Source organism: Narcine bancroftii, chromosome 1, assembly GCF_036971445.1.
Source record: "Narcine bancroftii isolate sNarBan1 chromosome 1, sNarBan1.hap1, whole genome shotgun sequence".
In the NCBI taxonomy this organism is placed as follows: Eukaryota; Metazoa; Chordata; class Chondrichthyes; order Torpediniformes; family Narcinidae; genus Narcine; species Narcine bancroftii.
Window position 1 is genome coordinate 281,066,691 of NC_091469.1, and position 26,648 is coordinate 281,093,338.

The 26,648-nt window shown below is 39.0% G+C and overlaps 1 protein-coding gene across 4 annotated transcripts; it reads left to right on the top strand.

Moving 5' to 3' along the window:
• The first annotated feature begins 68 nt into the window (after window positions 1–68).
• gal (galanin/GMAP prepropeptide) lies at window positions 69–26,648 on the top strand. 4 transcript variants are annotated; one of them, XM_069914138.1, is made up of 7 exons: window positions 69–737; window positions 16,172–16,397; window positions 16,520–16,600; window positions 17,570–17,624; window positions 19,980–20,063; window positions 24,585–24,662; window positions 26,376–26,648. In XM_069914138.1, the coding sequence occupies exons 3-7, from the start codon at window positions 16,520–16,522 to the stop codon at window positions 26,432–26,434; spliced, it is 357 nt and encodes a 118-aa protein (XP_069770239.1). In that variant the 5' UTR covers window positions 69–737; window positions 16,172–16,397; the 3' UTR covers window positions 26,435–26,648. The 4 variants fall into 4 exon arrangements, with proteins under 4 accessions (XP_069770239.1, XP_069770243.1, XP_069770229.1 ...); XM_069914142.1 differs by having other exon boundaries at window positions 69–163; XM_069914151.1 differs by lacking the exon at window positions 69–737 and adding an exon at window positions 3,088–3,269.

Here is a 26,648-nt window from a genome sequence, read left to right on the forward strand (position 1 = left end):
GATCACGTGATGCCTCCAGGCGTCGCTGTGCGCCCCCTTTCCCGCCAGACTTTCATCCGTTCTCTCCGTTTGTCCGTTTCCTATTTGGATGGTGCTCCTACTCTTGGTCGTGCATTTCCCTCTTGGATGGACGTCTATCTGTTCGTGGCCATGAAGGAAAGAGGTTGTAACATTGTTAAATCACGACCGTATTGAAAGGAAGAGTCATCGTTCAGTTTTACACGACCAAGAACTTTTATAGCGGGGTGTTCGAATTTTGGGGTTATTTTTAAATTATTATTTTGGGACCGATCATTGAAAGACTGGCAATTGTGCGTTTCGCTTTTATTAAACACAAAGATTAAACTGCCTAAAGAAAGCTCTTGGTGCCTGCCACATTGACCACCGCCAGTGGGCTGATATCACCTCCAACCGTGCATCTTGGCGCCTCACAGTTCGGCGGGCAGCAACCTCCTCTGAAGAAGACCGCAGAGCCCACCTCAATGACAAAAGACAAAGGAGGAAAAACCCAACACCCAACCAACCAATTTTCCCTTGCAACCGCTGCAACCGTGTCTGCCTGTCCCGCATCGGACTTGTCAGCCACAAATGAGCCTGTAGCTGACGTGGACATTACCCCCTCCATAAATCTTCGTCCGCGAAGCCAAGCCAAAGAAAAGAAAGAAAACCCCTTCAACATGATTGCCAATGATCGAGGGTTGCTTGAGAAAAGAAATATTGAGTCTGAATGGCATATGGTAATAATTGAATTATAAACCGGGTTAATGAGAGTTTTTAGTCAATATGTAGTAAGAAAGGTAGGGGAAATGAAGAGTTTTGTGGAGAGCATTCTAACTTTTGCACACAAAACAATGTGCAACTAGTCTTAAAGATGCTCAAGGGCCCCAAGTTTTAAGAGGACATGTTGTTACGAGCCCAGAGGACCCCAAAACCCAGCAGCAATAGATATTCACCAAGACAAATGGTTATTCAAACAAAAGTTACTTTTAATTATGTTTAAACATGAAAACACTTTAACTTATCACTATTGTCTTCACTCACCTAACTTAACCCCCTTCTAATTCTAAGCGCACCTGCATGCAAGTTCAGAAAAGTTCTTTGGTTCACAGTCCGATCTCACTTCTCATTCCTCCAAGTTCATTGGTTGCAGGCAATTCTTATACTGTGCACAGAATTTAACATTTATAAAGTTCACCAGGCTTTGGTGCTTGAAAGGTAAATGGTCACCGCTCAGGAAGGTTCTTGTCGGTTTTCAGAGAGAGATTTGTTGTTCCAGGACAACCACAACTGATTTACTTCCCTCACCCACTTCAGTGTCTTGCTGAAGAAACTTGCCCCTCAGGTTTCTCCTCTTTCAGGTCACCACAGAGCTCCTTCTTGTTTCTCTAATTCCAAGTGAAGCATTAGGCAGTCGGTCCTCTCCTCTTACATGAACCACAAGGGCTTTGACCAGGCTGAACTAAGAATTCACAACCCATCTTCCAAATGGGGTTTTCCACAAGCTTGCCATCTTGTCCTGTTCCAGTCCCAGCTGCTGTTACTGTCTGTAACACTTTAGAAATTATCTGTGTGTGTCTCTTCTCACAGAGAGAAAGCCTGTTTGACTCTCTCTGCTTGCAAAACCACTTGACCCTCAGAACAGCAAGTTCCACTCAAGACTGTCCGTGGCTCCAACAAGCTCTTTCATCTATTGCCTTTTTGTAAACAACAATCTATTAGTGAAGTCTCTTGGGCACTCTCCAAAACTTTTGCAAAGGCTCTGAGGCCCCCGACATGTCTAGCATTAGCAGAGCTCCAGTATTTTTAATAAAATCTTTTTTAAAGTGTTTGGATGTAACCTACACTAAAACCTGCCCAAATTTACCTCCCCAAAAAATATCTATATACTGTCACAACATTCCATGAAATATGATGGAACTGGATGAAGTTGTTGAGTTAGGAAGGTGCAAAAATATTGTAGGATTTAAAAACAGACCTCATTTACCACGAGTTCTATAATCTTTCAAGATATATGCATACTTAAAATTCTGGCGTCTTGAGTTTCTGTAAGCATAATTGTTACACTGCTTATGGGTCTCTTTAGACACATAGCACAGTAACAGGCCCTTCTGGCCCAAGAGCTTGTTAGTTGTCATTAAACATAAAAATTATAATTGAAAGTAACTTGAAAGTAGCACATTTTATAAGATTTCAAGTTAATGTAGAATTAAATGAGGAAAGCAAGATATTGGAATATTCAAATCTAAAGATAGCAAAAGTAGAAAGGGTATTTCAGAAACAAATGAGCTATGACAAAGGTGGAATCACATTTTATGGAAATAAGGTCAAAATATTTGTGACTATTTAAGAATTATCAATAGATGGACATTGCATTGAAAATAAAACTTAATGAGAAAATCGATCATCCAATGGCTTACTCAAGTGATTAGGGACTGAATAAAATTAAATTAGAAATTAATGGTTGGGTCTTATGGTTTATTGAAGAAGAGAGGGATCTTGATGTATAAGTCCTTCTTTCTTTAAACATGGCAATACACAGATAATGAGGGAGACTAGCTTTCATTTGTTAGGGTATCAAATACAGAAAAAGGGAGGTTAAGCTCCATCTTCATAAAATCTTAGACCTCACCTGGAGTGCAGTTCTGGTTGCCATTGCTATAAGAAGCGTATGAAATGGTTGGAGATGATGCAGGGATGATGTGCCAGGATATTGACTGAGATGGAGTAGTTCAGTTAGGAAGGAATGGAGAAGCTGAATATGTTCTCCAATTCCAACCATTTAGTATTACCCTTGGTGCCCATTGACCTCTGTTTTCCAGGCCTCTTTCATGCCATAGTTAGTTTAAAGATGTTTTGATGGCAAGAAAACCCATTAATTCACTCTGTGTTTAATTTCTTTGGTCCATGTTTGCATCAAAGCTATGAAGAGATCTGAATCAAGCATTACACATATGTAATAAGGTCCTTAGAATGTTATAATGACTCTGAACTTCTCCCCTACCTTAGCAATAATGGCAGATGTGTGCTATGTATTCCAAAAGAAGTTCCATATTCCAGTAATGGCATCTATCTAAATCAGCCATTCTCAATTTTTTTGGCTGTGATCCCCTTGAGCAAAGTTTTTGGACCCCCTTCCATATTTCTCTCCAACTACATAACAAACAAAAAATATTTTATAATTTTATTCGGTGCCCGCTCCCCCACTTAAATGTGTGGTGGCCCCAGTTTTTTTTTGGGGGGGTGTTGCTGTATGGCTCCTGTTGAGAAAGGTTAGTCTAAATGGACTATGGTTCTTTCTGCTTTGCCACCTGTCTGTTGACAGCCTCTGCATTGCTTCATTGAACTCTTATACAGTTTTGAGCTGAAAAATGAGACTCCGACAGCACAGCACTATCCATTCAAATCAGTGTGAGATATTAAGAGTGAGTTAAATGGTTGTAGTTTTATTATACGTTTCATTTAGTTTTAATTACTTTTATTTGTGGATTTGCTTTTATGCTTTAAAATGTAAGGAAGAATATTGATAATGTTAACTGTTTCCAGAGGGTTATTGAAAATGAATGTTAGAGATGTTTGCTAACATTCAGTAGCCTCAACCACATGACTGGCAGTCTGATTTAGGTGGGCAGATTCTTGGGTATTGTAGTTGAAGAGTGTGAGTGCAAATAGCTGTCTACGTTCAAACAGAACCCCTGCTGTGTTGTGCCATGCCAGAGTGCAAGGAGCCAGACTCCTGGCAGAAGACTGTCCCAGACACTATGTTAGAACAGGGACAGGCAAACATTGATTTGGGGACAATTGGAGATCTGCCACAATTTGATTAGGCAGAGTCAACATTGCTTTATGAAATAAAAATCCTAATTGACAAATCTAATGGCTTTTTAAAGATGCAATTTGCAAAGTATGAGCGAATATAGTATTTGTGAATTTCAAAGGACATGATAAATTACAATATGAAATTTGTAGCATAAATGCGGACTTGTATGCTTGCGGTAATATTAAATGGAGTCTTGCAAGCTTGGAGTAACACTGCCTTACTTTTCATGTACTATTATTTTTATTTTTTGTAGTAATGTAAAATGATTATAATATGAATGTTTGCACTATGATGCTGCCACAAAAAAAAACAGATTTCATGTCTTGTTCATGACAAATTCTGATTCTGATGATATAGCAAAATATTGTTAAAGATCAAACAGTGACAATCAAGTGGAATCGAGAGATGTGTGGCAGTGAATTTTAATGCTGAAAAGTAAAAACTGATACATTTGGCAGTGTTAGAAATAGAAGTACCTTTAAAGAAATTGCTCGAGACAAAAATTGAGAACAAAGAACATTTATTACAGCAACAATGCAAAGTTGGGTGCTTCCCCTTACCCTGGAAATACACACATACACTGGGGCTCACCCAACTTTTATACAGAAAATTTCAGTATCAGAATACCCTCCCCCTTACATTCTTTCTGCCCCCTGGATGGGTTTGGCAGAGGCAATCCTTCCTGCCTACATGCAGTTTCAGTATACTTGGAGGACCAGGGGGTATCCTGTCGGTGTCCCTTCATGTTATTGTCCTTATTCACACCTTCTTGATTCTCGGAGCTACAGTCTCTTGGTATGTAGAGTTGGCTCATCCTGTCTAGGGTTGGCTAATTTAATATGTATAACTTTGTAAATCTGTGTAAGGTTAACTAATTAGATATGTAGAACTTGGCACTTCTGTCTATCCAGACTACCTCAACTTCCTACATTCTATTGTTCCTTACCGCTCCTTATCTTATTCTTATGGTGGCTCATTGATCTTGTCACAAAGACTAGAAGATTCTTATGTTAATCGTGCTGACTCTGCTTTCCTGCATCCTAATTCCCAAACTCATCCTGTTTGTACTGGTTTCATTCATTTACTTATGTATCAATTTTATTTTCTTCATTTCTTCATGTTCATATTGTAATGTCAGTTTTTCTCATCTCTCACGATCCTCACTTTTCTTTTAGATCAGTAATACTGATCTCACACAATGATCAGTGTTACTGATCTCAGTGTTACTGGTCTCTCACAATCCTCCGTTTTCTTTTAGATCAGTATCACTGATGCGGTAAAGTGGAACTTGTTGGTTTTCCCAGCTGGTCAATAATCGGATAGCAGTTTCCATGTCCTCAGAAAGATGTTGGGAATTGTACATCCTTTGGGTGTAAGTGTTCTGATGAAAGGGTTGATGAGTTAAACGATGTGTAACAGTCTGTATGTAGGGAAGCAGTAAGATGGTGAGAGTAATGAGTCCAGCTGTTAAAAGGGTTGCGAGTATCAGACTCCAGTAACCGGTGAAAAGTCCAGTCCATCCCGCAGAGGACCGAGGTTGCAAAGTCTGTCCCTGGGCATGGGAAGATTTTCGACGTCCTGAAGAAGTGTTCTTAACCGCCTGCCCGTTGTGAGTAGTGTCTTTAAGGAGTCTTTCACAAGTGCTGCGTTCAGCAGCGAAGCTGTAATCGAGAGGCAGGCGGTGTTGTTGAAGTGTGTCTGGTAAACGTTGTTTATCTTCAGCCCGTAACCTCAGGGCCATTGTGTTGTGTTGGATGATAATGCCCAAGGCTGCATGGAGTCTGATTAGATGTTTCAGATGGCAAGGAGTGTTAGCGATCTGTAGCTGCTGTTGCCGTTTATAACTGGAACTTCCCTTAACGATGCAGTAGTAAGGATTGTGAATGCCGGCGGAACCCAAAGGATGTTTGAGAAAAGACTAGTCTGGGGAGGATTGTGCATTACGATCAGAGATGTGTGTAACAGTATGAGTAGTGGAAGCCTGTCTGTGTACATTAGCAAACGTCTTCTCTTTCTCTCTCTGACAGGTGCATTGGTTACTAACATTCAGTGTGTCTGTGTCATATCGCTCTCTTTGTGCTACAGGTTTAGAACTCATACCTTTAATATCTATGTGGGAAGTTAAGTGATGGTCTCTACAGCTGTTCTGGTCCCCTGGTCTGTATTGGAATCCCTTATTAAAACATATCTTACTAAGGCTAAAAACTAAATCTACACCTTGTCTAAACTCTAAAGGAAAAAAAATTGTGACCTCTGCTGCCCCTATTCCAGGAGGACTTAATACATTGTGAGTAATTAAGTGATGTCCCAGAAATGGAGAAGCAACAATTAAACAATACAATAAAGAATAAAAACAACATTACGTCACTTTTTCACGGCGTAGTGTAAGTTTCAGGTCAGAAGGATGAGGCACTGCACGCCAGGTGGAGGGTTGAGTTTGACTGTCGTGATCCTGTGGTTCGGTAGCTGGTTTAATCCGTTGGATGTGGGTCCAGCCTTTTTCTCTTGTTCGCACGGCAGCGTCTGAAATCAAAAGTACACAGTAGGGACCATCCCAGGCAGGTTTCAGTTGATTATCTTGCCATGCTTTGACATAAACCCAATCACCAGGTTTAATAGAATGGATAGGAAATTCCAGGGGTGGAGTTTGGGCTAATAATCCCTTCTGTTTCAGGTCGTGTATAGAATACATTTGTATACAATACATTTGAAATGTATTGATCATTAGCCTCAGGGATAGGGGTATCAGTGTGGAATCCCATAAATGGAAGTCCAAACATCATTTCGTATGGTGAGACTGCAAGGTCTTTACGAGGGGCTGTGCGAATTCTAAGCAGGGCTAATGGTAAAGATTTAATCCAGGAGAGGCCAGTCTCTTCATGAAGTCGAGTGAGTTGATTTTTCAAAGTTTGATTCATTCTTTCAACTCGACCTGAACTTTGGGGGTGCCATGGGGTATGTAGTTGCCAGTCTATTCCCAGTTTCTTGCAGTCACCCTGGAGAACCTGAGAGGTAAAATGTGTTCCTCGGTCTGAATCAATGGTTTGAATCAGACCATATCTTGGAATCACAGATTCAATAAGTATTCTGATTACAGTGATAGCTCGATCATTCGGGGTGGGGAAAGCTTCAACCCATCGTGTAAAATGATCTACCATGACTAGAAGGTATTTGTAAATACCAATTTTAGGAAGTTCTGTGAAATCAACTTGTATGCGTTGAAACGGGCGAACTGCTGATCTACCACTTGGCGGGCTAATGCTTTGTTAAGGACTTGACGTCTGTCTACTGTCCACCACAACCCGTCGACAGTTTGGCGAAATCCCTGATCTTTCATTGAGACCTCCTCTTCCCGTGAAAAGATGGGGGGTTTTTTAATCTCTAGTGGTGTGGGCAGTAATAGGTGGATGTGAATTTTTTCCGCAAGTGCAGCCTGTTTGGCAGCTGCATCAGCCTGTCTGTTGCCGTTAGCTTCAGGACTGTCACCACTTTCATGTCCTCGGACATGTACTACGGCTATTTCAGTCGGGAGCGTCAGAGCATCTAGGGATTGGACAATTAAGTGTTCATGGGCTAACTTCTGTCCTTTACCAGTTATCATTCCCCGTTCTTTCCAGATCTTCCCAAAGGTGTGGACTACACCAAAAGCGTACTTAGAGTCAGTGTAGATAGTGCCTATCTTGTTCTCTAAGCCGTGGAGTGCTCTACATAGGGCGTATAATTCACAGGATTGCGCTGACCAATGACCAGGGAGGCGACCGGCTTCAATCACTAGTCCTTGCTTCCCATCCACTACACTATACCCACTATAGCGAGTTCCTGCAATGCATCGTGAAGAGCCGTCAATAAACCATCTTTCACCTTCTTTTAAAGGGACATCAGTTAGATCTTCCCTAATTTTGGTTTGTAGGTCTATGACTTCTAAGCACTCATGTTCTAATTCATTTGTGGAATTGTCCAAATTTGGAGCAACGAGGAAGGCTGCTGGGTTAAGGGTTTTAGTCGTGAGCAAGGTCAAATCATCCCTATCCATTAGGATCGTTTCATATTTTAAAATTCTAGGGTCCGTGAGCCATCTCCCAGCACGTTGTAAGAGAATAGTGCGGACTGTGTGAGGGGTGTGAACTATCATAGGGGCGCCGAAAGTAATTTTTCGTCCTTCCTCAACTAAAACAGCAGTGGCTGCGATGGCTTGTACACATTCTGGCCAGCCATGACAAACGGGGTCTAAAATCTTTGATAGAAAAGCCACTGGTTGTCTATAGCCTGCCCTGTCCTGGGTTAGTACTCCGGTGGCTACACCTCCTTTGGCATTAGTATATAAATCAAAAGGCTTATTTAAGTCGGGTAGTGCCAAGACTGGGGCACGCGTAAGGCTATGTTTAACGAAGTCAAAATCTTTAATCTCATCGTCTGTCCAGACTAGAGCTTCGGTCTCTATAGTCGTGAGTTTATCGTAAAGAAATTTGACAAGGCTAGAATAATTTTCCATCCAGATTCTACAGAATCCCACTAAGCCAAGGAATTTCCTAAGTTCCTTGGCATTTTTGGGAGGGGGAATCTGCAGAATACCACGTATCCTCTCTGGACTTATTTTCCTAGTTCCCTGACTTACCAGATGACCTAAGTATTTAACTTCTGATTGAACAAATTGTAATTTGGATTCGCTCACTCTAAGACCTTTCTTTTCTAAAAAATTTAAAAGTGCAACAGTAAATTCTTTAGCCAATTCGTATGTTCTTCCAGTAATTAACAAGTTGTCTACGTATTGTATTAGCTGGCAATTGTCTCTCCGTGGAGCCTCATCTAGTATCTGTTCCAGGACCTGACCGAATAAATTTGGAGATTCTGTAAAGCCTTGAGGAAGGACAGTCCACCAGTATTGATTTTTACGTCCAGTAAAAGGGTTTTCCCATTCAAAGGCAAACATGTCTCTGCTTTCTGTTGCTAACGGACAGGTCCAGAAAGCATCTTTGAGGTCAATCACACTAAACCATTTACTATGGGGATCGATTTTACTCATGATCGTATAGGGATTAGGTACAACAGGGTGACGGGTTAGAATGATTTTGTTCAACTCCCTTAAGTCCTGTACTAATCGATAGGTACCGTCTGGTTTCTGGACAGGTAAAATCGGGGTATTAAAGGGTGACATACAAGGTTCGAGTATACCATCCTTAAGCAGCTGGTCAATTACGGGCTGCAGACCTTTGCGGCCAGCCATAGGAATTGGGTACTGTTTTCTTCTAATTGTTTGTTGCGAGTCTTTTAAAGTAACTTGGAGGGGAGGAATGTCTATTGCCTTTTTCTGCCCATACTCTTGGATTGATAAGTTCTCGATCTTCCTCGCTTAAAATATAAAATTGAACCACGATGCCTGATTCTAGTGGTCTGGTACCGATAGCCAATTGGTCCTGTAAGTCTCGTCCTAATAAGCATACTCCAGCCTGGGGAAGTAGTAGAAGATCCTCTACTATTACCTTATTTCCCATTTGGATTCTGACCTCTCTTAATACAGGGACTGTGAAGTCTCTTCCTCCCACCCCTGAAACTATCATTGTCCCTTCTATTTTAACTCCCTTTGGTTGGTGTAAAATACTAGATCGGGCTGCTCCAGAATCAACTAAAAATATCATGTTGTCACTGTGGGGTCCTATGCATAAATTAACTAATGGTTCTCCGTGCAGCCCCACAGTGCGTATTGACTGAGAACTGTGACCCCCCTATTCATAATCTGCTTCCATCAGGGCATAGGATCGTGTGTCCCTGGCTTGCAGTGGGCAATCCTTTTTAAAGTGTCCTTCCTTTTTACAATGGAAACAGACAAATGTTCCCGTTTCCCAATCTCTACCTGGGTTTCTAAGGTGCCCCGGGAAGGGTCGTCGTCCCCAGAATCCCCCTCTACACCTCCATCCACTGGGGTCCGCACTTCCCCACCCGTGGCTTCCCTCACCGCATACAGGAGCTGGCACACAGTCCCTATCCTTTTTAGGTCGCTCATCTACTACTTCTCTGACTGCTTGGATTAATGTTTTTGCCTTCCCTATTTGCTTATCTTCAGACCTCTGGACAAATGCTTTTTGTGCGATCTGTAGAAGCTGGGTTATTCCCTGCTCATGCCAATTTTCTGTGTTTTGTAATTTTATTCTAATGTCTGGGGCTGAGTTGGTAACAAAACCAGTTAGTACAAATTGTTGCCCTGCTGGGGATTCTATGTTGAGACCCCCATATTGCTGTATTGCCGTGCGCAATCTATTCAGAAATGCGGAAGGGGTCTCGTCGGGACCTTGGGGAACCTCAAAGGCTTTCTTGAAATTCTGTCCCTTTGGGACAGATTCCTTGATTCCTCTTATCAAATTAACCCTGTACTCTTCCATCAATACCCGACCGTCATTGGTATTTTTATCCCAATTAGGTCTTGCCAAGGGGAATTTAGTTTCTCCTGGTACCGCATCTAGTCCCCCTTGGTGATCCCTATCCCAGACTTTAATCCCTGCTTGGCGGATCATTCCACGCTCATCCAAAGTAAACAGGGTCCTAAAGATAGATGTTAACTCCTCCCAAGTATATAGATTTGGTCCCAAAAATTGGTCTAACTGTTCGGCACATCCCTGGGGATCTTCTATCAGGGAGGTGAGTTCTTTCTTAAAGTTACGCACTTCAGTACTGGTCAGGGGCACATTTACGAAGCCGAGATCCTCTCCTACGGGAACTTCCCGCAGGGGTCGCATCCAGTTGGTTTCTGGCTTATTAGGTCTGGGTTCCTGCTCCCTGGGAGATGGATTGGGGGGCTCTGCCCTTTCTTCCCGAAGAGTCTCACACTGTTCTGAATTAAAGTTTCCTCTCTCTCCTGTCAACGGGGGTGGTAATCGAGTGCTTTGTGAGCGAGTCATCATACCACTCCTGCTCTCTTCTCTCTTCTCTAGTGGTGGGGGAGGTGGGGAAGGTGCAGAAGGGTAGGTTATAGGAGGGGGAGGAAAGATAGGAGCCGGCATAGGAGGAACATAAGGTGGAGGGAGGGAATGTAGCACATCCCACCCTTGTGGTTCAGGGACAAAAGGTTCCTCCTCTCTCTTGTCCCTGTACTCTTTTTCTTTCAAAACCAATTGATCACACGATCCCCTAAGCCAGCAGGCTGCATATTCTCTGCTCTCTAGGTTATCTCTCTGGTTTTGATAGAGCCAGATGTTCAAAGCTTGATACATCCAGTCATCCTCGGATCCGAGTTTTGGCCAGTACACGGAGCTCCCTTTTATCGGGTATTTAACCCAGTCCCTACAACAATACCAGACCATGGTCAGTTTGTCCTTTCCACGGGTCCTTCCCGTGCCCCAGTCAGATAACATCAACCCATGTGGGCTGTGCGTAGTTATCTGATCCTCACATCCTGAACCAGGACTCTCTTCCTTGCTACCCATATTTCCCATACTGAGAGGCAAGTAAAATTCCTCTTACCGGGTTCCAGTAGCAAGGTTCTTGCGCGCTCCTTAATGTTTCTTCCGTCGTTTGTTCTCAATGCCTCTTCTTGGATATCACTCACTTCTTCCACTGACCAGCCACCCGTCGTCCGTGAGTCCAGCTGAATCAGCTGGGGTGCACCTACTCTCGTCATCGGGCACTCTGTCAGTGGAGGGAGTGTGATCCCGGACGAGCCCCCATTTGTTAGAAATAGAAGTACCTTTAAAGAAATTGCTCGAGACAAAAATTGAGAACAAAGAACATTTATTACAGCGACAATGCAAAGTTGGGTGCTTCCCCTTACCCTGGGAATACACACATACACTGGGGCTCACCCAACTTTTATACAGAAAATTTCAGTATCAGAATACCCTCCCCCTTACATTCTTTCTGCCCCCTGGATGGGTTTGGCAGAGGCAATCCTTCCTGCCTACATGCAGTTTCAGTATACTTGGAGGACCAGGGGGTATCCTGTTGGTGTCCCTTCATGTTATTGTCCTTATTCACACCTTCCTGATTCTCGGAGCTACAGTCTCTTGGTATGTAGAGTTGGCTCATCCTGTCTAGGGTTGGCTAATTTAATATGTATAACTTTGTAAATCTGTGTAAGGTTAACTAATTAGATATGTAGAACTTGGTACTTCTGTCTATCCAGACTACCTCAACTTCCTACATTCTATTGTTCCTTACCGCTCCTTATCTTATTCTTATGGTGGCTCATTGATCTTGTCACAAAGACTAGAAGATTATGTTAATCGTGCTGACTCTGCTTTCCTGCATCCTAATTCCCAAACTCATCCTGTTTGTACTGGTTTCATTCATTTACTTATGTATCAATTGTATTTTCTTCATTTCTTCATGTTCATATTGCAATGTCAGTTTTTCTCATCTCTCACAGCAGGAAAGAGAATGTGGACATTGCAGATAATATAGTTGCATCAACAGGGACGAGTTTGGGTGTCTGTGTGAATAATTCTTTGAAATTGGCAGGATAGTTTGAGAAAGTGGTTAAAACATTTGTCATCCTGGGCTACATCAATTCAATAGAATACAAAAACAAGGCCTCTAATGTTGGTCACTGTTTTCTGGTAAGGATTTGAAAACTGAAGAAAAGGTGCAAAGAGAATTATGAGAATAATTTCACAATTTCATTCACAAGGAAATGCAAGAAAATTTGAGGTGCCTCTTGGTTTCATAGATTCAAAACCTTCTTGGATTCAAATAAGCTAATCAACAGACTATTCCCTTTGGCAGTGGCTTCAAGGGCCATACTTCATAGATTCTTGAAACTGCCAAAAAGATCCAAATGAAGGAAACACATGTTTCATACAAAGATTGCTGGAAGTGTAATTTATGCAAATTCTAATGTGACTTTTGAAAGGGAATTGAATAATTGATTATATGTAAGGTTGCAGGGAAGAATGAGGAATAGAACTAACTGTGCTCCATCAACAGCTGGTACAGACTCAATGGCAATAACAATTCTATAACTTAGTGAGATTTCAGGGATAAGTATCAGCCTTTCATGACTCAGATTAAATTAATAAATTGAATGAAAAGGCAAAGTATTGAAATGAATAAGTAAAAACACAAAATGCTGGAGAAACTCAGCAGATCAAACAATGTCCTTTATGTTGCAATGGTCAAAAATAAATAACTAACATTTCGGGCTTGAACCCTTCATCAAGGTATGGAAGAATGTCAGCAGGCAACCAAAAAAAAAGGATGAGGGGGGTAAAGGCAGGAGATGATAGATGGAGAAGGAAGGGAGGGAGGTGACAGCAGCAATCAGGGGAAGGATGAATGGTTGGGTGGGTGGAGGGGAAAGGGAGGGGGAGAACTGGAAAAACTGGAAAGGAGGAGGGGTAAAAAGCTGAGCAGGTTAGTAGAAAGCAGAGAAGTCAATCTTAATGCCCTCCGGCTGGAGAATGCCCAGACAGAAAATAAGGTGTTGCTCCTCCAATCTGCAGGTGTTCAGGGTGGGATAGGCCCTGGACAGACATGGGAGTGTGACTTAGAATTAAAATGGTTGACTATTGGGAGCTCTCTGTTGTAGCAGAGGTGCTCAGCGAAGTGAACTCCCAATTTGTGACTGGTCTCTCCGATGTAGAGAAAGCCACAAAGGGGTCACTGAATGCAGTAAATCAGTCCCCTTCCTGTATCTCTCTGACTCCATCTCTGGAGACAAGCTTTCCAATGACATATTACAACCTCCAACTCCTACAACTACCTTGACTACTCTTACTCGCAGCCTGCCCCCTGCAAGGATTCCATCCCCTTCTCTCAATTTCTCCATCTCTGCTGCATCTGTTTCCAAGATGAGGCCTTCCAGTCTAGATCTTCTAAAAATGCCTGCCTTCTTCCACAAATGTAGCTTCACCTCCATTACCAGCAACTCACCCTTCACCTACATCTCCTCCATTTCCCGCTTATCTGCCCTGGCCCCCTCTGCTCCCAGATGTAACAAACATAGAATCACCCTCATCCTCACCTACCACCCCACCAGCCTCTGCATCCAACACATTATGCGCCAGAATTTCCAGCATTGACTACAGGATCCCACCAGACCCATTTTCCCTTCTCCCTTCTCTGCTTTCCATAGAAACCACTCCCTTGTGATTCCCTCATGCACTCAACCCTCCCCACCTATCTTCCCCTGTGGCTGCAGTAGGTGCAACATTTGTGCCCATACTTCCTCCCTTACTACTGTTCAGGGCCCCAAGCAGGCCTTTCAAGTGAAGCAATACTGCTTGTTTATCCACAGGACTGATTTACTACATCCAGTACTCTCTGTGGTCTTCTCTACAGTGGAAAGACCAGTCACAAATTGGGAGTTCGCTTCACTGAGCACCTCCGCTACAACAGAGGCTTCCCAGAAGTCAACAATTTCAATTCTGAGTCACACTCCTATCCTTACATGTCTGTCCATGGCCTATGTACTATCCCACCCTGACCACCTACAGATCGGAGGAGCAATACCTTATTTTCTGTCTGGGCACTCTCCAGCCAGATGCCATTAACATCAACTTCTCTGCTTTCTGCTAACCTGCTTATTTTTTTCCCTCCCCCTTTCCAGTTTTTCCAGTTCTCCCCCTCCCTTTCCACCCACCCAGCCATCCCTCCTCCCCCTGATTGCTGCTGTCCCCTCCCTTTCCCCTTCACCCACCCAGCCATCCCTCCTCCCCCTGATTGCTGCTGTCCCCTCCCTCCCTTCTCCACCTATCATTTCCTGCCTTTGCCCCCCTTCCCCCATCCTTCTTTTTGGTTGCCTACGATATTCTTCCTTACCTTGATGAAGGGCTCAAGTCCAAAACGTCAGTTATTTGTTTTTACCATTGCTGCACAAAGGACACTGTTTGACCTGCTGAGTTTCTCCAGCATTTTGTGTTTTTACTTCAACCACAGCGTCTACAGATTTTCGTGATTCACCTCAAAGTATTGAAACATTGGTAATAACAAGCTGGAAGTTAAAGTGCACTTTAGGGAATATACAGATATTTTAATAAATAAAAAAGTGGAGAAAATATATGGTTATTTCGTGGAAAGAGTAAGACAACACATTTAATGGTGAACAACTAGGTTTGAAGAATCTATGTGTGCTGGTTTATAAAATCCAAAGTAAACAAGCAATTAGGGAGGCAAATCATAAACTGTACACCAAAGATTGAAGAAAAACCAAAGGAAATTTGTATATAAAGGCATAGTAAAATCTCATGGAGCTTTGTGTGTAGTTTTGTCCTCTGTAACCAAAAAATGTACATTTAAATTATTGTGTGTACCATAAATTCACTCATCTGATTCCTGACAAAAAGATTGTTTCTGAATTAAATAAGATTGCTCTTTACTCAGAATCTGTTTCTCTCCTTGGAAATCGAAGAGTAGGACACATCATCTCTGAAAATAAGATCACCAATTTGGAACTGAGATGAGAAATGTATTGACACCACTTGTAAAACTTTGGAATTGACCACCTCAGAGGGCTGCGGATGATGTCCTTGGGTGAAACTGAAATGTTAGTGGCAAAAAGGAAAGAATCATAGAATGACTGTACTACACAATGACATCGCAGCCAGTCGAGTGTGTGTAGCATACACAAAACAAAAAACAACACGAGGATTAGCCAAGACCTCTGGAACAATTAACTAAATTCATCAAGCAGGATGGAGTTCTGCTACTTCTACATTTGCTCTTAACCTTGTGTTGAACGTAACGCGAAGATCGCGAAGTTTGGTTCATCTAAAAATGATCATTGAGAAAAAGGATTCACTCAATTTCTGGTGAATCATATTTGTGACAAGGACTGAAGACAATTGACTGGTCTTGCCAGTGTTTCGTTTGAGGGATTTTTTTGTTCATCCAAGGTTGTCCATCGAAAAGATCTGTTGAATTCGCAATGTGTTAATTTGGACTGAATTATTTACTTTTGCAAGAAGTGAAAAGATGCTTCCGAATTCAATAAATATCATCTGCATCAGATATTATAATCATTTTTCTCATGTTTCCTCTTTGAAAGTAACTTGTAACAGGAATCCATAGGTTTTTCTTTCGTCTGCTCTCTTTGGATGGTTGAGAGATTGAGATCGAAGAGGTTTTGATCCGTAATACTGATTCACTGGTCACGGGGAGGGAGTAAATATATAATATTGAGCAAGGTATTTGTTAACATTTTAGTCACTGTATAATTTAGAAAGTAATCATATCAGGCACTGAAAATATAATACATCGGAGAAGCCAAAATCTTTAGAAATATATGTCCTGCAGTTCGTTGAGTGTGCGTGGCAGGCAATTTGTGCTCTGTGTAGTCAGCCTTCGGGACTGTGTGTACTCATCAAATGTAATTATGTGATTCGTGTCTATCTGCCGCCAAATTATCTAAAAGTATACTTAATTTAATAGGTGTAATTTTGGTTCCAATGGGGTGACATACAGAGTAAATAGAGCTCGTGACGTGGAAGAGAGATTGATGCTTATCGCCTTTCCTATAAAAGTGCGCCTCCTTCTCCGGTTTTTCGAACAATTTGTGTTAGTAGCGATCGTTCCCATCGAGAACTCACTGTTGGTTCGATAATTGCCAGGGCTCCAATCGCATTAAAAGAAGAAAACGTACCACCACCAAATCAAGGTAAGATCACAACAGTAGAACAATAATTTTTAGTTTGCTTCTGTTTTCTCAAAACGTTAGTTGTCTCTTTTTTTTAGAACACTCGAGGCACATTGCCGTTTTATTCTACCTTTCATTTTCAGATGCCGAGCTGCGCCAATCTCCTGTGTGTGGCCCTCGTTCTGTGTATCGCAGTCTCTCATTCATGTGGGCTTGTGCTCTCTGTGAGTTTTTTTTAAAGATTTCAAGTCTTATGTGGGGTTTATGTGACTGGACATTGCTCTCTCTAATAATGTTTATTGAAAAAAAAATGAGACTTCTGATGTAGGGATCACTAATGAACAATTGTTCAAAATATATGTGGGAGTAGAAACCTTGATCCTCATGTTATGAAATGAGAAAAAAAATTGTAAGTTCTACATCTGATGGAAGAAGGGCCCTAATTCAAATGTTACCCTTACTGAGGAATCTGATCAATGTTTATCTAAATATGGCTGGTTTATTAAATTTATTACATTTTGGGTCAGTTGAAATTGACTGAAAATATCAATTTTTTTTCTAACTTGAAGATGCCATTATTTCTGAGTGTGACTTTTCTCTTTTTAATTTTTTTTATTTTTCACACTATGAACCATACTGACCAAAATACACACAAATTAGTAACTTTCAACTGGGAGTGGATTTAGGCAGGCAAAAAAATTTCCCCAGCATGAAAACCTGATAATTTTAACTCTTTATGGTTTCATCTTCATTCTGTCAAACATTAAAATTACATCAAAAACATCATTAAATCCATATCTGTATTGTTACGTGTTATGCCCAGAGAGTGGCCTAAAACTGGATTAGTAAAGTGATCTGGTAAATCAGTGTAAAATTCAGCAGAAGATTCTCTGGAAAGAGAGTTAACATTTCAGGCAAAAACCCTTTTATCAGTTGCTTTGACATCAGGTGATGTCAGAAGCATTTAAAAAAACATTTAAATCAGAAGATGAGGCAGTGTGTTGGAAATGCTCACAATTTTTAGGAAAGGTTGGCTGGATTCAGCTAGAATTTGGCATTGAAATTGTGTTTTGTTAGTCTTGACTTTTGTTCCTTAAAAATATTTGATTTCATTATTGTAGTGACTGATTCTTTATTATTTGAGTGCTCTGAAGAACACCGTAAAGGTAATGTGGAGATATTTTTTCCCACAGGCAAAAGAGAAAAGGGGTTGGACACTAAACAGTGCAGGATACCTTCTAGGACCACGTGAGTATACCATGAAAATAGTATAAACTCTAAACATAATTTCCTAGCTGTTTGACGAATGTGTTTGTGCCCACTCCTAAGTATTAAGTGTACCTTGTCAATGATACATCATGGTAATTTTGCAAATTGTGGTGTTCATGTGGCCTGTCTACTCCCTGGAACATGAAGAGAAAGTGCTGCTGCCTTCAGCTCATTCTTTCACTGTAATTATTGCTGACTCTTGATGCAGGCTTTAAACATGAGGAGCAAATAGAAATATAGCATCATAGTTAAATTACAAAACTGGTTCTGAATCTTTGATCGAGAGATACTCATTCAAATCCTGTCATGCCACCTGAGGAATTTGAATTAAAATACACAAGGAACTTTCAATAAATTTCTGTCTTGTAATTGTAAAAATGAAGCTATATGATTGCCATTACACAAACCTGCAAGTTATTAGATTTAATTTTGAGGGAAATACAAGTCTTCATTTAGATATTGAGGACTATTTGTATGAATTTCTTCAGGGAAGATAATGTAAGAATAATTAATATTTTTGCAAGAAGGTAACAAAGGAAATTTGATGATAGTAGTGTATTTGATATGATCTGCATGGATTTTAGTAAATCTTTTGCCAAGGTAAAAATAGCAAGCTGATGAAAAAAAATTCAAACGAATGTCAGGAACCAAAGGTTTATGAATATTAATGGGAGTTTTTGTGTGTGGTACTAGTGAGGTTTCACAATATTCAGTCTCTTTCTATTTATAGTTTGCATGTTTAGAATCAAATGATCGACGCATGATAAAGAAGCTTGCAGATGATACAAAAATTGGTCATGCAGTTGATCCATGAGGATGTGACCTTTGATGTGCAAACAAGGTCCACACAGTTATGCAGAAAATTGCATGAAATTCAATCTGGAGAAGTGTGATGTAATGACTTGGGAAGATGCAAGAAGACCAAAAAATGCACAATAAATGGAAGAACAAATTTATTTGGAGAGTTTATCCACAGAATCTCACAGGTTGCAGAACAAGCCAAGAAAGCTGTTTAAAGAGCTCCGTGGCTTCATAGCATACTTTGTCTTTAGATGAGGCATAGACTGAAAAAACCAGGAAGTTTCATTAGAATGGTCTATCACTATTTCAGCAACAACTGTTTAAGAACCTTCTCACAAAATTACCAGAAAGATGCAATTACATTGGAGAGGATGTAGAGGAGATTTAAGTGTGTTTCCTGGACAAGAAAATTTAGCTAAGAGGTCAGATTGAATTGGACATTATTTCTTATTTTAAAAGAGACATTTCTTTTTACACACTTCAATTATCAAAGTGAATAGTAAGAACTCATTTCCCAGAGGAGAAGAGTTACAAACCAGACAAGAAAATCACAGAACAGAACCACGGAAAACATGTGGCACAGAAATAAATCATTCAGCTTATTGTAAGTGTGCCTTTCCAAGAACGACCCAACTTGATGCCAGCTTCAAACGCCCAGAGTCAGTTTTTTTAAGTACACATCTAATTATTTGTGATGTTTTCTGATTCTGCCATTTTTTTTTCAGGCTATGAGTTCCAAAGGCTTTGAAAATATTTTCCTCATGACCTCTTTCTGCCCCACAAATTTGCTATGAATCTGTCTCCAATACATCTTTTTTAGGAAGATCAAAACTGTGTAGAACTCCAAATGAGGTTAAAATGTCCTTATTTTTGTACCAATTTCCTTGCATAATTTTAGCTTTGATTCCTTGTTGTCACTGTATGCATGCACATACAGTAATTTTGATTTCTGATTTTCACACAAAAATGTGCACATGTATATAACGCACAAAAAAAATCATAAATTGTGTGTAAAAAAAATTTTTTGTATAATATGCGCACGCATGCATATACTGCATACTGACGTATACTTTTGTACTGACAAAAGCAATTTGCATTTAAATGGGACATGAGACACAAAACACATACCAGTATCTACCACAGTCAAACTCCCACAATCAACACCCAATCAACTTCCCCCAGAGGTGTCATTCACCCATTATATATAGAGATGAGATCCTGCTTTCTTTGATTCACTCTCCTGAAGACCTCTGCATGCCATCCTGGAATTCGGCAGTGAGAGTTTCTAAGCTCCTATAATTGTCATCCTTTTTGTTATTTGATCACCAACAGAAGAGGCAATTCCTCATATTTATTGAACAAGTTCAAAAGCAAAGGCTTCTGCAGTCTAATAATGATAAACCATTATTTTTGGAAAATCCAGTATCTATATAAAAAATAGACTTTTATATTTATTGATATTTTGTTGTTGCAGAGGTACATTTTGAATAGATTGATATTCTCCGTTTCATTTTGTAAATCTTCTGTTCACAGATGCGATGGATAGTTACCAATTTTTAAATGAAAAGCAAGGCCTTACTGGCAAACGTAACCTTCAAATTGAAGATATTAAACCCGGTATGAAATTATTTCTCATAACTTAAGTGATTAAGATTGTCAGTTGCATCTTTCATTGTATGAGTGAAGGTAATGAAATACGTGGTAGTAGGTAAAATGTACAAGGGTTTTTAAAAAAAAATAGAGAAATCTGAAAAAAAATTGAATTTTTAGCAATTTCTCAATTTTGTTTTTGAATATTTGAAATAACTCTATTACAATGACCTTTGCCAAATAAATAACACCTATTTTTCCATCAGTGGGTATGATCGGACAATGTGCAAAGTTTTAAGTTGGATTAAGTGCCTGACATGTTTGATAATCTATGATTATAGGAGTACATTACAGGTGCCTATCCTATAATCCGGGATTGTCAGGACTGGACACCTGCCATTGTTCGGAATCTTCTGGATTTCCAAATCATTTTAAAGGCAGTCACTTAAAGCAAATGCCTCACTCCTAGCCCCCGCCATCTGATCACCCCCCTCTGCCATTGCCTCCCAACCCCCTAGGCCCAGTGCCAGACTATTTTGCACCATAGGTTGAGGGGGGAGGGGCTGCTGACTGGGCTGAGCTGTGGTTGGACATGCGCCATACAGGAGGCTCTCGACCAGCGTGGAGGTCAGAGGCGATGGGGTGGCGCAGGGGTTCGGCCAGCATTGGCTGCTCAGAGCCAATGGCCAAGCAGGGCAGAAGGCAGAACACGAGGTGGAGAATCAAGGTCAGGTGGATCTGGTGAGAGTCCATGACTCCAGCCAGAGAGGCCACCCCTTCATTACAGAGCTGCAGGAGGAGTGGGCCATCGGGTGGTGGAGTTGGGTACCATCATCTTTCAGGTGCTCCACCAGCTCAACAGACCGGCCCTCAGGCACACTCTTGCAGCACAGCGCTGTCCATCATGTCCACCCCCCCCCCCCCCCATCTAACTCCAGACACAGCAGCAGGTGTGCAGTGCTGCCGAGCCCAGAGTTCACTGGAGCACCACACCGCATTGCAGCAATGGCTCAATGCAGGAGCAATGGCCCATCTTTGTTACACATAATTCCCCATATAGCTGAAACCGCTCTGCCTGATTTGAGTGAGAATTTGTTGAAGAGAAGGAAAGAATTTAATACTGCTAAGAAGATGCTATATGAGAAAGGTTAAAGTTTGTTCTTCAATACCCAGTAACTTTGAAGATTTTTGTTCCGTGGCAACAGAATATATTTTTTATAAACTTTGTACAAGCAGAAGAGTATATTCAGAGTCTTCCTCAAGTTCAACCTTAATTACTACAGACTTGATGGAATTAATCCACTTTTTCCTTTATTTTAATTTCTTAAATGGAATGGAAGAATTTAATATAAAGGAAGAAATAAATTAAGTGATTTAAGCTTGCATATTGAATATACCAATGGAGTTGGGAGGAGTGAGAGGTGTTGATTTCTGATGGATTGTGTGTGTGTTTGTGACCTTAGTCACAACTTGCAAAATGGAGGGAGATGGTGTTATTTTGGACAACACTTGTTGGGAGGGTTTATTTTTTGTATTGTTAAGTACAGTTTTATTAGGAGATATATATTTTTTCTTGTATTATTGTTTTTCTATGGATTGCTAGAAGAGGTGCCACCTCCTAATTCCTATATTTATGCATATTGGATCAAGCATCACAAACTTCAAGAATAATTTTCGATGGCAATAATTAATGAGATCCCTAAAAATAAAAGCCAGATATTTTGAAAACTTCATCGTATGGACCTATTTCATTATTAAATGTAGATTATAAAATAGTAGCAAATGTTTTGTCAAGTAGAATGAATAGTTTGTTACCTAAATTAATTAATATGGATCAGACTGGGTTTTTTTTTAAAAAGACAATCTTCAGAAAATGTTGCAAGGGTTGCTTAGCATAATTCGTTTAGTGAAAAAAAGGTGATTGAGTTTTGGAGTGGCTTTAATTGCAGAAAAGGCATTTGATAGATTAGAATGGGATTTTTTTTGTTTAAAGTATTAGAAAAGTTTGGATTTGGATTCATTTTTTAAAATTGGATCAAAGCATTTTATAATACTCCTAAAGCTAAAGCAGTAACAAATGGACAGGTATCTAAACCATATAATTTAACAAGATCAAGTAAACAAGGGTGTCCTTTATTACCAGCTTTATTTGTTTTAGCAATAGAATTACTTGCCCAGGTGATTTGCTCAGATTTACAAATTGAGGATTTTAGGGTAGGTCAAGAAAAACATAAAATTTGTTTATTTGCAGATTATGTTTTAATACATTTGACTGAACCAGAGTCATCTTTACCTAGATTATATGTCAAACTGGAAGAATATGAGAAAGTTTTAGGCTATAAAATAAATTGGGATAAAAGTTAAATTATGCTTTTGACAAAAGATGATAATGCCCAGTGTCAGAGAGATACCCAGTTTAAATGGCCAAAGGAAGGTATTAAATATTTAAGAATACATACAAATAATAATTTGAATAATTTATTTAAATTGAATTATTTATCTTAAAAAAAAAATTGAGGAAGATTTTTAAAAATGGATAATTTTACCTTTTACTTTAATCAGAAGGGTGAATTGTATAAAGATGATATTCCAAGGATACAATATCTTTTTCAGACATTACCAATATTAATACTTCAAAAACCAGGTAGGTAGAGTCAATGATCAGATCAGCCATGATCTTGTGCTCCAAACTTTTTTCAAGAATTAAATAAACAAATAAGGAAATTTCTTTGGAAAGGTGAAATGGCAAGAGTTTTTATAGAGAAATTAACATGGAAATATGAATTAGGAGGACTACAGTTCCCTAATTTTAAGAATTATTGAGCAGCACAGATGAGATTCCTTGCTTCTTTATTTGAAAAAGTAAAACTGACATGGGTTAATATAGTACTGAATAAAATTGGAGAAAATAATTCAGAAGAATTTGTATATGTGGGAATCAAAACTGATTGCTGATAAAGATCACTTTTCAAAATATTTTATTTAATGTAAAACCACTTAACAAACATATCACAATATTTCAAACTTAATGAAAATACAAGTGGTACCTTGTGTATATATAAAAGGTAAATAATACAAAATAAAGAAAAACCTCTAAATCCCTTGCCCACAACCTACAAACTAAGATAAAGGGACAAGGAAACCGCAACAGGAGCACTTCACTTTCCAATACTTTTAAACTATATATCTATTAATAGAGACCAATGAGAGAAAGGGAATGTTTGAGATTCATTTAAATTTTAATACCAACAGTTTGTAAATATGGACTCCATATTTCACAAAAAAGACATAACACTATTGAAGCATTTACTCAATGTTTAGAATAAAATGAATCAGGATCTTTATCACATAAAATGCCATTGATTAATCTTCTTTTAGCTTCACAAGAGATAATAATTTTTTTAATATATAGAGTTGTTAATGTGGAAGACTGCTATGAGAGATGACAATTAATGTCATTTAAACAATTAAGGAAAACCTGAAAAAAATACACAAATGCTGGAGAAACTCAGTAGATCAAACAGTGCCTTTATGTGGCAAAGGTAAAGATACAGCATCAACGTTTTAGGCTTGAGCCCTTCATCAAGGTGTTGTGATATACCACATACTACTCTTTTTTTGTCATTTTCAATTAAGGGCATATTTGAGAGATAAATTAGGGCCAGCAATGTTTTTGTCTAATTGTACTGAGGTAGAACAACTTGTTAGGAGTGGGAATGTCAAAAGATTATCTGTTATATTTTTTATTGCAAGAGGAAACTCCTAAATTAGGATTAGATAAACCGAGGCAAAGATGGGAAGGAGACTTAAATGTTATGATAAATCAACAAATTTGGGTAAATTTATGTTGAGACTCTGACTAATACTCGTAATGTAAGGTACAGGTTAGTTCAATACTTTTTTTAAACATTAATTATTTCTTAAACCACAGAAGTTGAATAGATTGACTTCAGACTTATCAGATGAATGTTTTAGGTGTGGTGAGGATGTAGGATCTTTCATACATTCAACATGGTCTTGTCCAAATGTGAGACCCTTTTGGGTGACTAGGTAAATTTTCTATACAAATTACAGGAGTTTTTTTCCATTAAATCCTGATCTGTTTCTATTAGGAAATATTGAAGGTACAACTCCTAAATTGAAATGATCAATTTATCAATTGAACTTTGTTAAATTAGCATTAGCAGTTGTGAGAAAAGGTTTTGCAATTATTTGGAAATCAGATACATCTTTAACATTGTTCCAAGTTGTATTCCTTTGCAAAAAATTACTTATAATTTAAGAAATAAATTTTACAAATTTGGCACAACATCTCACTCTGCAATCCAAGATTCTTTAGTACTTTTTCTATTTTTTCATATACTTTATTTTTCATTTTCTATATTTTTATATTTTTTTCTTTTTGTGGGGTGGGAAGGAGGGAATTTGGGATGGATTGAACGTGTGTGTAATCAATTTGTTCTTTTTTATATCTGTATATTGTAATAATTGGAACACTCAACTTGTAAAACCACATTTCTGGACTAAACAAATCTTTACAATTTCAAGGTAACTTGTTACAAACCCTCCCTGATGAAAGCATTGCTCGTATTGCTATTGAATTTCTCATTTACCTGCATCTAAAAGGTAAGAATATTTAACACTAGAAACTTGTTTAAAATGGATAGTGAAGCAAAAGTTGGAGAAACTGTTAAGGTGTCATGGTTTCAACCTGGTGAATGGTCTACTCTTTATCTTTTTATTCAAATAACACTTGCAGATTACTGTTCAGAATAAAAGGCAATTAATTCCTAGTTAACTCTTAAACATTTATATTTCTGTAAAGTTCATCGTAGTGGAATTAGGAAAAAAAACTGATATTACAGGAAATACTGGGATTTTTAAAATGTGCAAGACTTCCAATTCCCTGAGTTGTTCAAGATGATGAATTATTTGGAAATTAATTGCAAATTAGTTCAAGTCTAGATTTACATCACCATAGGTGAATGCAAAGTTTGAATGGATTAGTTTCAAGGGAAAGACTGCAAATATGCACAAGGCTCTTCCAGGCAGAAGTGGAAACATTTGAAATTGCTATTGATATGAAAAATATGACTCTAGGTTTAAAATTAGAAATCCATTACACTTAACATCCAAAATCAACAAGATCTCTATCTTACCAAATTAACGTAAGTTTGTTGATTCTGAATATCCTACATAATTAATAATCGCTAACCTCAGAAACAGAAGGTCCTAATGTGCGATAATTACAATCATGTTGAGCCAGAAGTCCTGAGTGGATGATTCATCTCGTCTTGCTCTTGAAATCCATACCATTTCAGAAACCAGATCAACTTGTATCAAATGATGTCAAAAATTGCCTAAAACACTATGGAAAGCAAAGGGTATGAGATCATATAGATTTCTGGCTGTAGTATTGAAGACTTGTTCATAAACCAGTCATATCTCAATAACAAATTTATTCATGTAGATATAACACTGTCATTTAGCCAACAATGTGGAAAATTTATCAATTATGTGATTGTTCTCAAAAAGGGCAAATCCAATTTGACTGATTACCTCTCAATCAGTTCTCTCAATCAGCAGGGATGGAAAGTGTCACTAATGGTACTATCAAGCATGCTTAGGAACCACTCAGTTCCAAAAAGTAATCAGTAACTAATGTATGTATTTCTTTAAAAACTTCGACTGCTAATTAATTGAGTTATTTCATCTGATTCATTGTGGTAGGAAGAAAATATTGTCTTAATCGGTTGTCATTTCAATTTTGTAAAATGAATAAGTTTGCTGTCAAACTAGTTGCTTTGGGTACAGGTGAATACTTAGCTTCAAAAAAACTGTTCAACAGCAAATGACAATTTGTAAACTCAAAAGAAACTGATAGCTCTGGTGATACTGAAGAGATTTTTAAAAATATCAGGATGTGAAAAGGCATCATTACTCTGAAACAAATTAAATTATAATCCCTATCAGTGAACTTGATGCTAGCACTTGATGTTGGAAATAGAAAATTGTAAATCTCTTGCTTTATAGACAGGTATTGGTACAAGAATAGGAAATGTTTAGAGAGATACAGGCCAAACAAAGGCAAATGTGACTATCTCTGGTAGATAACTCGGTTGGCATAGACAAGTTGGACTAATGAGCCTGTTTCCATGCTATAATATTTATTGATGCCAAGATGTTCAATTTTTCTGGAATGAACAACTCAATTAAGTGGAAAAACCAGAAATGAAATATACCGCTGAACATGAAATTCTGTCCCTGAGGGACACTGCCATAAATACAGCTTCTAAATAATAGTTTGTTGTCTAAGCTTGACACTATTATTTGTTTCAGAAATCGGTGCACTGGACAACTTGCCATCATTATTACCGTCAGAAGTTGGCCAGTCATAACCTATTGGAGAAGACTTTCTGGAATATGACAGAATGGTATGAGCAACTTCTATGGTGAACAAATCAAACGTTAAACATGATATTTTAAAATAAATTGCATTTAGATGGCTGAAAATATTAATTTATATTATTTTTGAGTTGGTATTTATTTTTTGTGCAATTAAGTTCTCACTGAGGAGAATGTGAAGACAAATAAAATTAGCAGCTGCAATGA